Source organism: Callospermophilus lateralis, chromosome 7 (assembly GCF_048772815.1).
Source record: "Callospermophilus lateralis isolate mCalLat2 chromosome 7, mCalLat2.hap1, whole genome shotgun sequence".
NCBI classification, from domain to species: Eukaryota; Metazoa; Chordata; class Mammalia; order Rodentia; family Sciuridae; genus Callospermophilus; species Callospermophilus lateralis.
In genome coordinates, this window is record NC_135311.1 from 47,265,607 (window position 1) to 47,281,797 (window position 16,191).

Here is a 16,191-nt window from a genome sequence, read left to right on the forward strand (position 1 = left end):
TTTCCTGTTCAGTGGCTGTTACTGCCATTCTGGCTTTTTCATTTCCAGGAACCCAGATTCCAGGCTCTCCCATTCGGAATGTACCCTTCTTGTTACATGCCTGGCTGACCTGTCTCTCACCTTGCTGGGAACTCTAGACCCTGTATCCTCTCAGTCCATAGATACCCTGCTGTTGTCTCTTGACAACAGCTCATGGTTCCTCAGTTTGGCAGGCCCCAGGCACCTTGCCTCTGTACCTTTTGCCCTGTTTGCCTTTTCAGCTCCACCCTTGATGTCTACCCAGCAGATGATTTCAGTCACTACATTAGCAATAATTATGTTACTCCTGCCACTCCCAGCCTTGTACTTTTCCTTGTACCACACAGTTGTTCCATGCATTTGTTTATGATGCCCTGTCTGACCTGAGTGCCCTTTCCCTCTGACTTAATAACTTCTTGCTCCTTAAGACCTTGTTCAGGCGCCGCCCTCTAGGAAGCATCTCCTTGCCCTCCTTGATTGGATTGGAGAAAGCTCCCTTGTGTTCCCATACTCCTCTGGGTAGATCTCATGTTGTCTTACAATTATCTACCTCCACCTGTCTTTCTCATTAGGCTGTGAGTCCCTAGAGGATGAGGGCATGCCTTATATCTTTGTACCCAGTGCCCAGTACAGAGTTACCAGATTCACAGAAGTTTCTGATGACTTTGTCATGATTCCCTTCGTTTGCAGAATGCCTGTTATCCTTGGGCCTGCGGAGGTTTCAGAATACCTTGTGCTCAGCATGTATGCCTCTTCCCTATGCACTGATTTCTTAATCTTCTGCTATTTAGCTTCTCCCTTCCTACTCTACTGAAACTGCTCTACTTACATCTTTTTAAAATTTATTCATTCTAATTTGTTATATATGATAGCAGAATGCATTTCAATTCATATTACACATATAGAGCACAATTTTTCATGTCTCTGGTTGGACACAAAGTAGAGTTACACCATTCGTGTCTTCAGACATGTATTTAGGGTTCTATTTACATCTTAAACACAGAATCTGATGTAAATTGCTTGATCCTCAGACTTCTTTACTACACCCTGAATAATCTGGCATTTTATTTTAGCCAATAACATTATCTTGGAATTTTTCTCCTATATGATTTTTCTAATTTCTTTTGGCACCTTTTATTTTCTGTTTTGCACATTTTTATTCCTTCTGGTAAAACTGCTATGATTTTTCTCTTATTCAATGCCATATATAGGTAGGTATTATTTTGCTGTGAATTCTATTCCAAACTCAACTTTTTCATTTCTTAAATGTCAGAAGGTATGTTTTCGGGTTGAGGATTTGAGGGAGTGATTGTTGACTTTTTTTGAGGGGAGGAGTGTCAATGTGCATTACATTTCCACTGGCCTGAGTTGTAATTGGTTGATTGGAATGGAAAATTATCCATCAAACATCTGCTTAGATTAAAAATCCAAAAACAAAAACCATCATCACCAACAAAAAGTCTTGCTGCTTATTTTAAACTACACTTTAAAAAAATTTGTTAGTACTCAGAGTTATGCAATAATAGGTTTTTTTTCTAGTTGTAGTCAATAGTTACCATGATGAAGGAAGCAATCAAACGAGAGAAGATTTATTGAAATGAGAACAGTTTGCAAAACTGTTTGTTATTTAGTGTAAAATGTCATTGATGATTGATAAGCTAGAACTGGAATTATTAATCTGGTATTTCAAGGGATTCTTAAACCCTGAAATTACATATACACTTTTGTGTGTGTTTACTTTTTTCTTCTGGGATGATTCATAGCTTTTTATCAGGTTCTCAAAGAAATCCTTGACACAGACAATGCTAACACTGAGCCAGAATATAAGGGCTTTAAAAAGAGAAGGCTATACCAACAAGACAAAAATTATGGTATTTTAAAAAACAGAATACCTTCTCCACACTTAATCAGTTAAAAACATCTTACAGTTACTAATTTAATAATCTGAAAGTTTTATAACTATGTTATGATTGAACTGGCTTTTCCTAAAATAGTCAATACAATTTTAATTATTGATTTCACTTTTTCTCTGAGAATATAAAATCTCAGCTAAGGGGAAAATTTTTCTGAAAAAAGGGGACATTTTCAGATTGGGGTTTGTAGTTTAGTGGTAGAGCAATTGCCTAGCATATGTGAAGTACTGGGTTCAATACTCTGCACCACATAAAAATAAATAAATAAATAAAATAAAGGTATTGTGCCTATTTACAACTAAAAAATATATTTAAAAGAAATGGAACATTTCTTAGGACAGTGATTTTTTTTTTTTAAATACTTGCTGTTGTGAATAATCAGGACAATTACAGTAATCTTGACAACTATTTTAAAAAAGATTAAAAGAATATTCACAGAAATATAATTTTGAATTTACAAAACATCCCACATAACCCTTTCAGGGTGAAAAGGAAGGGGAGTGGGCATCATGAAATGAAGGATTGTCTTGAAGCATTGAGGTACCTGGCAGATGGCGGGGCTCCAGGAATGTCCTTATTACTGAATGAATCAATGCAGTAACTCTATCCTGGAAACCAAGCACCTGCCACTGTCTCAGGTGGTTGTACACAAGAACTCTTTTGATATGATTAGACCACCTTCTTTTTGTAACTACAAAAACATGTTGTGATTTCTTTATGCAGTTCTTTTTTGTTTCAGGTTCATGGGCTTTGGGGGAAGAAAAACAAGTTATATTTTTGGAGATATTTCTTATAAAGAGGTACTGGGACACTAAATCAGGAACTCATATGGGAGTGGGTATATGCAGACTTTGCAAGGCCTGGACCTCTTATGCCCAGGCAGCAATCCTTAGTCCAGAAAAACTCTATTATAGAGAATTCTCTCATGCCTTTAACTTTATGATCAACAAGCTCAAATAATCCTATGGACAACTCTTCTGTAACATTTTGACTTCTACTTTAGTCAAATGTGCCATTCAATTAATGGAATATATTGGGTTTGGAACAAAATGGACTGTAGAGAGACATCTTTTTCTTTTTAAATAAACTATTCAACCTATTTTATCTTAGCTCTAAATGAAACCATAAACCATATTTTGTTTTGTGCAGCCAAAGAAAATTTTCAAGAATATCCCTTTCCTGAGAAAGTTGGAGGTAAAACATATAGAGGTCATGGCTGCTCACAGGAAGACCTGTTCATTTTATTGCTTTTGCAGTGAGATGACCACTGATTGCTATGGAGGTGCTGATTGCTGCGGCCATTACTGGGCTAGCCTAGTCACCTGTAAGAGAATGATGCCTGGGTCACCATGGTCCCTGTGCTATGATCTACTTAATCCGACCACTGTCATTGGCAGAGCTTGCTTGTTTAGAGAAGTGCATGGGCTCTATTTCATATTAAAGAGCATATTATCCTGGCTGCACTAATATCTTCCTTAGCTTGACCAGACTGATTCATTTAGCTTAATTAAACACAGTGTTCTGACCAGATGACTTAAAGATTTTACTTTTAAGCATGGCAAACAACTTTATGGAAAGGCTGCTTAAAATCTGTATTTAAATGGACCATTAACTTTTATTTTTCTTTTGGTTTTGAGCTTAATCGCATCACCTTTTGTTGTTGAATGGTTAAGTAGTTTGTGGTCTCCCGACCCAAGCTGAATAAGTGCATGATTTGTGTATGTTGCACAATCCATGGATAGCCTGGGTGATTTGTTATTTGTGTAGCATGTCATCATTTTGTCTCTGAGTTGCTGTGGCTTATTTTCTTTAGGAATGATCTTACAGACTGTGACCTTTTATGCGGCTTTCCTTTCTGAGGTAGAAAACGTGTGTGGGGTGGGGGTCAACACTCTCATCTTACTTTGTATTATTCTCTGATAGCAGTCACTTTATTTTGGTTTACAAGTATCATGGTATACCTTACTTACTGTGGTTTTCATAAAAGGGGTAAAACTCAGGTAAGCAATGCAGTTCTGGATATTTCTATAGGTTTGTTTGTTTTAATTGATAGGTATTCAACACTAAATCCCATCTTCTATCTACAATTTTGGACCTTGTTAAATGAGACAATTATTGTACCTACAACTAAGGTCATTTCACTGGGGCTGGTGTGTTGTGAATGTATCCCTATGCAGTTATTCTCTTGTGTTTGTAATAAGCATTGGCCTATATTTTGCATCAAATATTCATTAAATTGTGAGCACATGAGACTAGAGACTGGGGCTCTCCTCCCAGAGGGTTTGATGCACACAGCTGCTCCATTTACGCTGACGGAACCAATAGGCCTTTTTCAGCCACGATATCCTGGCACCCAGGTACAGCAAACTGGTTGCCTATGGTCTGTGTTTAGTCTGCAGGCATATTTTGTTGGGTATGAATGCTATCTTGAAAAATTAAAATTCATAATGAACATCTGTGACTTAGGAAAATTTTCACATAATTCTGGATTTTGTACTTCTTTAAAATTTATAGTATCTGAAAATTGGGTGCTCAAATTCCTCCATGGAAGCAGCAGCAGATCCAAATTCTGACTCCCTGAGAGCATCTGAGTTTGGATCCTATGGACTAACTCTGTTCAAGTCAGCTTAATTCCAGAATCACTAAGGCACTTGTTCCTAAGGTGTTGTCACCCGCAGTGCATGGATTTACAAATTGTAATAAAGGTTTTTAAGGAATTTGGGGAAGGATGTTTATTTTAACATTCTTTTTTAAAGTTGTATGATGTGATTTGGAGCTCCTTTATAAGAGAATTTAAAGATCTTTTGGGGTTCCTTGAGCATCTAGACAGTGTTTTAGGATCTATAACATTTATGGGGGTGTGCATTTGTATGCAGCTATTCTTCAAAATTTTAGCAATATGTTAAGAGTAGTGGATTTCAGCGTGCTGTTCCTGCCTCCTCACAGCATCAGCATCACTGGGTGGGGAATTTGTTATAAATGCAAATTCTCAGGGCCTGTTTCACTGAATGAGAAATTCTGGGAGTGGGATTCAGCAATCAGTGCTTTAATAAATTCTCCAGGTGATGGTGAAACAATCATTACCAGGATTAAATATAATACAATAATATAATAATAAATGTATGTTAGATTTAAATTTAGTTCTTTTTTTTTTTTTTTCCCCTGAGCTGGAGTCTCACTGTGTTGCCCAGGCTGGCCTTGAGATCCTGGGCTCAAGTGAGCCTCCTGCCTTAGCCTCCTGAATTGCAGGCACTGAAGTGTATGCAACTGCCCCTGACTTCATTTTTTTTTTTTTTTTAATTTCTGAAAAACTTTAGTACTGTTGATCAGTTCAACCTGAGAGTTATATAAATTGTGAACCATGGAATTTGTTATGGCCTCATAATTGAGATTTACACAAATTATCAAGCTCAGTGAAAGAGTTCAGAGTTTCTCCCATCTCCCACACATGTGTGAATGTTCACAGCAGGCCCTCTTTGGCTCCTAGTTTATGTTCTAGTAAAAGGCAGTATTCTCATTGTATTTCCACCTTGCCAGGACCTCTGCCTTGGGCAGCCCTCTCTGGTGAGCGCCTGGTGCTTTAAAAAACAATGAAATAGGCGGTAACTGTCATTATTGTTGCTGATGTCATTATAGACATTATAGAGGGCTGGCTGTGTCCCCTTAGGTTAAGAAACTTTAGGAGGCTATATACTCTAGTTTCAAGATAGAAATCTAAAATACAGGATGGATAGTGGCTGCAGGTGATGATTTGTAATGTCATGTGCATCTCACTGCCAAGCAGGCCAGCAGGCCAGAGGTCTTAGGATTCCTTCTGTGATATCCTCTCCTTCATATTTAAGACTGAATTCATATGATTTAATCAGTTCCTAATTTTGCTTTGCTGTAGTACCGAGTGTTTTTGTAATCTTTGAGCTTCTCATGCAAAGTAAAAACAATCTGTAATAAAGGAGGTAGCTCACTAAAAGCTAGAGTTCGTGGCATAACTTTGCAGGTGTCCTTCTTGAAGGGCAAGGGTCCTCTGCCAGAATGCAGAGGAGACAGACCACAGTGGGGAAGAGACAGCTGTCCAGCAGGAGGGTATGATGTTTGCCTGTGATTAAGGCAGAATCTGAGAAAAATCTGTAGGGCCCATTAAGTGGAGGTCTGTTGTCTCCAAACTCTGCCTTCCTTTCCTTGCCTAGGAAGGGTCTGGAGTTTGGGTTAATATCCTCTGAAGGTACTTGGTCATCCGAGTCCCCCTGGATGAGTATTGTTTCTCCTAAGGAGCTTTGATTATGTAATAGGTAGGTTTTTTTTTTGTTGTTTTTTTTTTAAGGGAGGGGCATGTTAAATGCTTGAAAGAAAAAAATATTGAAGAGTTTTTCTTTATTAATTCAATCATGTAAATCATTAGCTAAGTAACTTAAGGAATACTTTTTTATCCCTAAAAATTTTCATTGTGTACCAGAATATTTCCTCTGATGAACATGGCTGGTAGAAAGCTGTTGGGGCAGGGTGACCTGTGGAGGGAAGCCTGGCTGTGGCAAGTAGGGAAATTAGGACAAGGCCAGCACACACAAGGTTTTTCTCTGTTATTCACTTTGAATTAGTTGTGATTCCTTGAGCCAGAACTCAACCCTCTGTGATCTGACCTAGGAGACACTGGCCAAGCTTCACTGAGCAGAAGATCATTTCTTGGCTGTAGTGCTTTTGAAACTTAGAAAATCTAATTCCAAAAACATCTGAGCAAGGTAAATGTTAGACACTTAAAAGTTTTTTCCTATAAATCAGGCAGTAAGTTCTCAAAAAAAAAAATAGTTGTAATTTTTTCCTTTTGGCAGTAGTTTCCCGTAGGAAATATTTTAAAGTAATTAGAATTTCTAGGTAGTTTTTTATGAAGACCACTTTTTATGTGATGTAATTTTTGAAAGCTTGAAAAGGTTAAGAAACTTCTGAAGTTTTAAAACATTTTAATTTGTGTTGTATTTACTTAAAAACTTTGATAGATATACAGTGAAAGGCAAGTCTCCCTCAGAATTCTGTCCTCCAGCTTCATAGTTCCATTCCAAGGTAGTCTCTGTATCCCAAATAATTTAGAGAAAACAAACAAACAAACAAGCCAACACAACAAATTCCAAAGCAAAAGCTTGAAACAAACCTACCCAAGAAATGATCATTGGTGATAAAAGAGCAGCACTGTGGCCAGGAGGTTTGTAAAATAAATAAAATTCCACATTATTAAACAATAACAGTAATTTGGCACAAAACCGAAATTTTTGTAGAAAAGAGCATCATAGCAGACAATCCAGACTTCAAGGTAGATTGTTGACATTTTCTTCCCCATAGTGTTTAATTTGACAGAGGCCAGGAGGCAGAAGAGCTGCTGAGAACCGATGCTCACTCAGTCTGACGCCCATTCCTGGGCAGCTGTCCTGGGCAAGGCAGTCTTTAGACATTTGCCATTTAGAGACGATAGGAGTACTTATGTCTAAAGAACCTTCACTCCCTCTCCTTTTGTAAATCAGACATGACTTATTGATGGAGAATGACAAGTCGCAAAGCTAACCAACCAAGAAACAGTAAAATTAAATAGGAAAAGGAAATGTCCAGGCAGTGAATAGTTTCAAATTGAGAAAGCAAGCAGACAAGTGTTAATGTCATTGCTAGTGACCTTGAAGTCTTTAGGATAAAGTGTTCACCTGACTGAGATGAATTGAATAAAAGATTCTTCTTTTTTCCTCCTTATTTCATAGGAGTATTTTCGGAATCTGTCAGTAAATAAGGGCATTGATAATAGAGACTATCTTTGAGTCAAACATTAATTTTTAAAGTTTCAATTAAAAAAGGGCACTACCATTTTTAGAAAATGTGATTTTTGGTTATCAAAGAAATACCTGAAGGGGTGATGAGAATTTCTTGTCTTATAGCTGGGATACATGCAGCTACGTTATTGCATGCAAAAGCCAAAATAATGAGGTATAATTCTTAGAATAGATTCCAGAGTTTCCTCTTCTTGCAGGAAAGAGCATGGTAAAGGAGTCTCTGTGGGATATGTTCAATGTACAAGGAATAAAAAGCCACCTTTATGATCAATATGAATTTATAGAGAATATTAAAATATATTTATGTACTTATATTTTGAAAACCATTTGTTAAAATACTGTAATTGTCTTGAAATATAAGGAAGTTGAGTACATTTAATTGAGTTACATCCGTATTCTCATTGTACTAGATTTATTTGGGTTTTGATTAATAATTTGATTTTTTTCAACGAATCTTTTTATTCACCACTTCTTATTATATTTAACATATATACAGCATACCGTGATGTTTATTTTGGGTTTAAATAGTTGAGCATGCAGCATAGTGCCTGACATATAGCAAATGCTTAATTAATTGTTCAAACTCATGAATTTAATATTTGGCTGGTGTACTAAGATGTTTGCAGATATACTTTTGATGATTCACCTTTTCCCATTAACCACTTATTTTCAGTTAATTAAAAGGGAATTATTAGAGCGCATCTTTGAGAGAAAATATTAATATTCATCTCTAAAAATAAAAAATTTAGAGAAGACTTCAGACTGGTTGACTCATTTAAAAACAAACTAAAATATGAAAAGTACGATAACTTATCATGGGAGGGACATGTAGGGAGTGAAAAAGAGTACATAGACTGTATGTAAGATCAGGAATAAGTCATCAGAAATGATTCTTATTAATAGAGATCTCCATGATTCGTTATTTTCCATCACATTAGTCTCCTTTCTTGGAGAGAAACATGTTTGCTGTATTTTTAATTTTCACATCATGGGTGGCTGCAGAAAAGTGAAATAGGAATCATTGTGCTGGTGTTCAAATGCCACAGAAGTTACAATTGAAAGGTGTTAAATTTGTGGGTTGTAACACATCTTGGAAGTTAAGGGATGATGGCTACCTTCTGTATATTTTAACATTGTCTTTATGGTTGTGCTAATTTTTAAACATTCCTCTTTCTAGTCATACAGCTTATCGAGAAAGAAAATAGTGCACTACACCTGTTTTGACCAACGGAAAAGAGCAAACGCAGCATTTTTGATAGGTGCTTATGCTGTAAGTACTTTCTTCATGATTATTTTCTATAATCAGGCCAGAGGAAAGCTGACACTGTCGATAAACCCTAGCCACTTTTCCATTGGGACTGAGAGAGGAAAGAAGATTATTAGCAGTTTGGGAACTGATCTGAAATGGAAAGTGTGGACTAGCCCTGATGCAGTGTTTTTTCTCTAGATTTTATTTGCTAGTAGCTACTAAGAGAATTTTGGAACCACAATATATAGCTTGGATTTCCACAGTTGTATACATGTTTTAATAGAAAGGAAACCTAGCCAAGGACATTTTCAGGGAAAAAAAAAATTAGAGTGTGGTGTGTGTGTGTGTGTGTGTGTGTGTGTGTATGTGTGTGTGTGTATGTGCGTGTGATGAAATATAATATTAACAAATTTTTTAAAGCCTGTTAAGGTGTTCCTTTTTTATGGGAGAAGAGGAAATTCTAAATTGCACAGTGGAGAATTATTATTACTATTATTTTTATCCAACCATTTATTCAGCCATACAAATATTTATAGTATAAAACCTGAATATAAGTCATGCATATATTATAGCTTCCCTAGACATTTTAAAAATAATTTGGAGTAGAAATTCTGTTCTCTGCAAGCACAAAAATATCAATGTGAATTCCATATGAACATACAGTTTCTGGAATTTTCTGTGTGTACTGATATTGGGTAAAAACTTAGAAGGCAGAGTGTTCAGGGTTGAAATGTACTTGCAACCTAGAATGGCTTTTGAGACATATGTTTGATATCTACTTAGGAATATGTTGGTTTAAAAGCAGGGAGAGAGGTGTCATTTCCCCTCATCCTTGGGTACAGACAGTGATTCTCTGAAGCCCAGCCATACTGCTGCACAACCTTTTGAGGGCCTCATCCTGAAGACCTTGACCGAAGGGGCACCAGCTAGTAGACATCAAACTTTGCCAGATCAAATGTAAACCTTGGGGGACAGAACCCAGAGGTACTGTTGGGAAGGCTGTCAGCTGTTGCAGGGCACAGGATGAGAAGGCAGCAAGCTGACAGCCAGAGTGCTGGGTGCTTCTAGGTGTGAGGTGCCCAGCTCTGGCTGCCCTTCCTCCCAAAGCGGCTGTAGTTAAGCCTTGGGCTATCCTTTGTGACCCCTTTTCTTTTTTGCTCTGTAGACAGCATGGTACAGTACAAGGAATAGTGGCTAAGAATCAAGCAGGCATGAGTTTTTCATGCTGAAGGGGCTTTGATGATTGGTAAGCCACTTTATCTCTCTTAGCTTTGTTTAGTTTCCTTATCTGTAAAATGAGAGGGTTCGATGTAATGACCTTTAGATTTTCTTTCAATTCTTAGGACACTTAGCGCCAGCTAGGCTATTGCTTTTATTTAAGAGTATACACAAAAGCTGGCTGATGGCAGGAAGATTCAGTGAAGGGCTGGTGAACTGAATGAAGCAGGCATGCTTATTTTTCAATTTACATTGATAATTACCACTCATTTGAAACTGATGATGGATGCTGTGATTAAAATATGGGGCGCCTGTCCTGATCTCTGGACTGAAGCCATGTAAACAAGTGTGTTTTTCCTGTGGGGTTTTGTGATGCTTTGTGAGCGTGTAATTTGTGGCTCCTTTGTCATAAAGGATTGCCATCAAGAAGGGGTCATCATCTGCTGATTCTCTTTTTTTTTTTCCCTGCTTTCTCTCCCTTGTCTCTTCTCGCTCTCTTTTTGCCTGTTTTTGTTTTTCTTTTCTTTCTGTTTTGTTCAGTGTGACCCTTCTTTTTAGTAGATACCTCCAGAATTTGGAAATGAAGTCTAGTTATAATAGGTACATTGAGCTCATGATAAAATATGTCTTCTAATGCAAAAGTTTATGCCACTTTAAAGCAACCCAAAACAGTCACGGTATGGTGGAGAAGTGCTGAGTAGAGTGTGAGCTCATCTTACATGCTAGTTACAGTCCTGAGTGTAAAGTGATTATTCTTGTATTGGTCATTTCCCAGTAGATCTTTCTTTCCTAATTTTGGACCTGTGTTCCCCAGAAAGCTGCATCACACAGACCCTTCATAAAAATGAAACTAGGAATTGCAGTCTTCAAAAATGTTTTATGCCTTTCTTCAAATCATCTGAATGCTCTTCATTGTTGACACGCATTTTTAAAGAAGATAATAATGTGCATTGTATGTAGGTCTCAGTTTTGTGAAACACAAATTTCACATATGTTTCAAGTTGCTAGTTGGAGTAGTCTCAGTCTTATGAAGGAATCTTCTCTGAATACAACCTTTAGAGCAGCCACAGAGTCTAGGTGTGTGTTTTATCAGAGAAGTCCTTAGCAGTGAATGTGTCCTTCTTTTTAAAATGAGGAGTCAGCCTTCTCCCAAGGAGTATTGACTAATAAAAATATTTTGTACTAGGACAAACCTTTTTCTCAGAATCTTAGTTTTTTTTTTTTTTTTCTTGGTAAAATTTGGATAATACCAGGGTTTCCCTTGTCTGTCTCACAGAATTATTCTGAAGACCAAATATCCAACAGCCTGTTGGATAGTTCTGCATTATATATCTAAAGGATATTTCCCAGTTATGATGACAGAAGAGAACGTTTTATTCCTTCTGTTCCTAAACCTGTTTATTTCCTAGTCACCTCCTTTATAGATGTAGAGTAACTGCCATCAATGGCTAGCTATATCAAAAGATAGTGGTCATTTTGCTTCCTTTTCCCTCATTCTCCTTATGCTTGCTGGTAAGTTTGGTCTGCTGACCCTCCACAGCACGTGTGGAATCAGAACACCTCTTTTCGTGGATTGCTGGTCCCAGCCATTGCCGTTGTTCATGTGGATTACTACCACAGCTTTATACACTTCTCCTTTTTCATATTTTTATTTCTCTTTAATGTAGTTGCCGTACAGTTGACAGAGTAGTCTTTAAAAAAATATAAGCTAGGTCACATCATTATCCTGTTTCAAATCCGGTTGCTCCCTGTTCTTGGCATAAAATTTGCCCTTCATTAAGGTCCCATGCAGTAGGATACTTTCTGACCTCAAGGGCTGACCTCTGTCAGGCTGTTCCCATCACATTGGCCTTCTAACCGTGAAGTTCTCATGCTCACTTCCATGAGAAAGTCTTGGTATTTGTGCTGTCTGGAATGTTCTTACTTCATTATAGTAATACATCTTTCTCTTAGCTTTTTGAAGAGCTGGGGATTGAACCCAGGGCATTGCTCATGCTAAGCAAGCTTTCCACCTCTGAGCTATATCCCCAGCCTTGGAACATGCTTACTTCAGACCTTTGCATGCCTGGTTTCTTCTAATGTTACCATTTTAGAGAGACTTGCTCTCAGATTATACCCAGCTCCTCCCTTAGTCACCTCTGAGCCTTTAATCTCTTATTTTTTTTTAATAGCACTCTACTATTTGAAATTGCCTTGTTTGTTTATTTATGCATTTACTTGTTTATTATCTCTATCCCAAAGTAGAGGGTAGGGACCTTATCTGTTTTGTTTATCTCAGGCCCAAAGCAAGGGACCTAGCTGACCTTGTCCTGAAACTTCTGAAAATGAGAGCCAAAATAGATCTTCCTAAGTTGATTTTCTCAAGTATTTTGTTACAGTGATTAAAAGTAAATACAAACATTGAGTATCAACTTTAGTACATAGTAGATGCTCTGTAAATATCTGTCAAATGAACAAATGATGGGGTGACAAAATAGGAAAGAAAAAAGGTAATTCATGGGCAACTCCTCTGAAAATGATCAAGTTGAACTTAAAGTGGTATTTCAAAATTCTTCAGATGATGACTGAGCCACTGTGGTCTCTAAAGATGCAGAATCAAAGCAAATTTTAAAAATAAGCTTTTATTTTTTCACTTTTCTGTTGTGGTAAAATATATATAGCATAACCTTTACTAGCTGAACTATTTTTAATACGAGATTGTTTAGCTTAGAAAGTTAAGTTCCATGGTATTAAGTATTTTCCTATTGTGTGCACCTATCTCTGCCTCTTGCTTTTGAGTGTGATGTCTTGAGGTGAACATGACGCACCTACAGAGTCAGGACTTTATATGTGGTTTCTTAGTTGGAGGATGATTTCAGTTATGCCACAGAAGATTCTGTGTTCTATTTCCTTATCTCTAAATGGGCAGAGCCTTTTTATCCCTTCTCTCACAGAGTTAAAAGCATCAAAAAGGAGATTGAGGCAAACCTGGGAAATTTAGCAAGACCCTGTCTCAAAATAAAAAGGGCTAAAGATGTGGCTCAGTAGAAGGATCTATAGAGAAGGAAACAAAATATGGGGTTTCTGGAGTGGTGTGGCTAGTGAGGATCCAGCACCACTTAACAAAGGTAGGCTTCCTTTCCTCCTCACTTTCTAAGCTGTGATATTGTGCTCCTTGGATTGGAGGTCTCTAGCTTTAAGAAGAGATCAGCTTTGCCAGAAAGATGTTCTCCTTCCAAGGCTAATGCAAGGTTTTCTTTCTTCTTGTCTTCCCTCCCCCACCCTTTCTTTCTTTTTCCACGGATTGAATCCAAGGGCACTTAATCACTCAGCTACGTCTCCAGCCCTTTTTATTTTCCATTTTGAGACAGGATCTCACTATGTTGCTTAGGGTCTCACTATGTTGCTGAGGCTGGCCTTGAACTTGCAATCCTCCTGTTTCAGCCTCCTGAGTCACTGGGAGTACAGATGTGCACCACTGTTCCCTGCTCTGATGTGAGTTTGGAGAAGATGGTTTTTCATGTTCTAGGAATGAATTAATTAGGTACTTGCCATGTGCTTAAAGAGTAAGACCTTCACTTTATGTTAAAGTGTGGTTTTCAGTTCACAGGCCTATGGCAACTAGGACAAGGAGAATTTCAATCAGGTTATAATGACTGAAGAAATGGAAAAACAATATGTATGAGAAGTTAAATGTGATTGTTTAGCTTAGAAAATTAAGTTCAGCATTTAAGAATCACATTTTTTTTCCAATATGTGGAAGGTGCTTAAATAGATGGTAACCACATTGTGCTTTCCTAACTCAGTTATTAAACCCTAGCATTGCTAAATGAGGGGTCTACATTATGTGTTATCTGAGACTAGCCTGAATCAGATGTCATGTCTGGATTGGAAATGACAGGACTGAGGTTTGCAGATTTCCTAACCATGTCTGTGTCTGCTTTCTATTTTGCAAACTACGCATAAGGCCTTACTAGTCAGATTCCACTACTGTGTCTACTGACTGATTGCAGACACTGTTCTTCATCTGGCTTAGTGGTGGGGAGCAAGGACTCTATCACAGTTACAGACTCAGCTTTGAACCCACTTGTTAGTTTTGTGCCTTGAGCAAGATATTTCATGTGACCAAACTCCTGTTTTTTTCTTCTTTTTGCATCTTGACAATAGGGACAATGATGTCCTGCTTAATAAAGCTGTGCTAGGGACTGAAGGAGACAAGTGCACAATGGTGATATCCATGTAGTTTGCAAGCACTTAAGGATGCTTGGTGGCTCTTGGCAGGGAGGCTGTGTGGCCTTCCCAGTGTCCTGTCTTCTAGAACCTATCATGTGCTGAGACTCTTAGACAAAAAGAGGCAAGTAACACTCAGATCTTCTTAGACTCTCAGCCTTGAAGATCTGATTGTTACTTACCTCTTGTTGTCCTCTTAGCTTCCCAGGACCCCCTGTTTTACACTTACATCCTTCCTTGGCTCAGCAAGACTCAGCTTAGTATAATTCACTGGGAGGCGTGAATATGAGGTTTTTTCTTCCCGCTTTTAGGGTGTTATTTGCATTTTCAATGGAAGAATCTCTAAACCAAACGAATTTCTCATTTGTGAGATGTAGTCAGGTATTCGTTAATTCAGGAAATATTTATTTAGCTCCTATGAACCTTGCCTAGCGCTATGGCAGGCTTCAGGTAATAATGATGATGATGATGATGATAATAATAATAATAATAGACAAAACAAAACAAAGAATACCCATCTTCAATTGGGGACAGATGAGGCAATAAATAATTGTGAAAAATGTGAATAGGTGCCAAGTTTGGATAAATGTGAATTCATTCAAAAAATGTTTTTGAGTGGTTATCATACAATAGGTGTTGTTCTAGGAATTGAAGGTTACTAAAGTCAGTGAATTCCTGTTTTCTGGTGTGGGTGTTTGTGGACCAGGGGTTAAACCTGGAGAAAGGGAAGGATTAGGATGGACATGCTTGTGGGCCAAGTTGGTAAGGAAGGTATCAGACAGAGGGCTGAGCATGAAGGTAAAGATGCTTTTTTGGGGGGGACCTGAGAGTAGGAATTAGAAGAAGATTAATTATATTTTGAATATATAGTTTGAAAAGGTGATAGTTTAATGAGAAGATGAATTTTTTATGGTTTATAAAAACCCTTACAAAATGGCATAACAACATTATAGAAGAAAAAAAGATTCTCCTTCAATTTCATCAATCTAAACCTGAACTATTTACTTAGTTTTGTGAACCCTTTTTTATTTACCTACATATTTTGCCATTTTGTCATTTGGATGACAAGTAACATTCCATTTAGAGGTTATACATTCTTGTTTTTTACATTTTTGATTCCTTCTAAACTTTTTACTAATGTGACAAACATCTTCTTGCACTGTAAATATTTCTACACTTGATCTTAGCTGATTACTATTGTTAATGGATTTTTATCTTTAAAATGCGGTTGATGGTTTTTTTTAAAAATAGCATTTTAAGTTTCTTGAAGCATATTACTATATTTAAGTCAGTTTTCACAAAATTTAGTATTATGTGGAATCTTTAGTTTTATGCACCTTTGCATATTAGATATGAACTTTTAGAAGTTCAATTGGTGAGATTTACAATTTTAGAACTTTAATTGCTGGAAAATATTTCCTTATTACTTTAATAATCATTTCTTTGATATGAGTCTTACTAAAGTGGTTTTAATTATAGTCCTATTCACTTTTTAAATTCTTTGTGTTTTTAAATTGTTTCCTGTATTTGAACCATTTAAAAGTTGGAAAGTGACTATTAGTCTTTGAGGAAAGAAGTGTTTTCCTTGTGTCTAAGTCGCATCAGGGCAAGAAACTACACCCATCAGTCCAAATATCTAAGAAATTAGGAAGTCCCTAGACCCTAGGTTCTATTACTCATCAAAATGTTGTATTAGTAAGTTCTGTTGTATGTGTACCTGAATACAAATGTGGTTAATTGGAATTGCAGATAATGGATCTATTGATTATTCAGCACTAAG

The 16,191-nt window shown here is 37.2% G+C and overlaps 1 protein-coding gene across 3 annotated transcripts in view; it reads left to right on the forward strand.

Annotated features, from left to right (window-relative positions):
• Cdc14a (cell division cycle 14A) overlaps nucleotides 1-16,191 on the forward strand; it is a 165,785-nt gene that overhangs the window by 24,226 nt on the left and 125,368 nt on the right. For 2 of the 3 annotated variants that reach the window (XM_076861692.1, XM_076861689.1), the window contains exons 4-5: nucleotides 3,081-3,125; nucleotides 8,913-9,005. In XM_076861692.1, the coding sequence (XP_076717807.1) occupies nucleotides 3,081-3,125; nucleotides 8,913-9,005 (138 nt within the window). The remainder of the gene's footprint in view (nucleotides 1-3,080; nucleotides 3,126-8,912; nucleotides 9,006-16,191) is intronic. The other variant, XM_076861690.1, reaches the window with a different exon arrangement.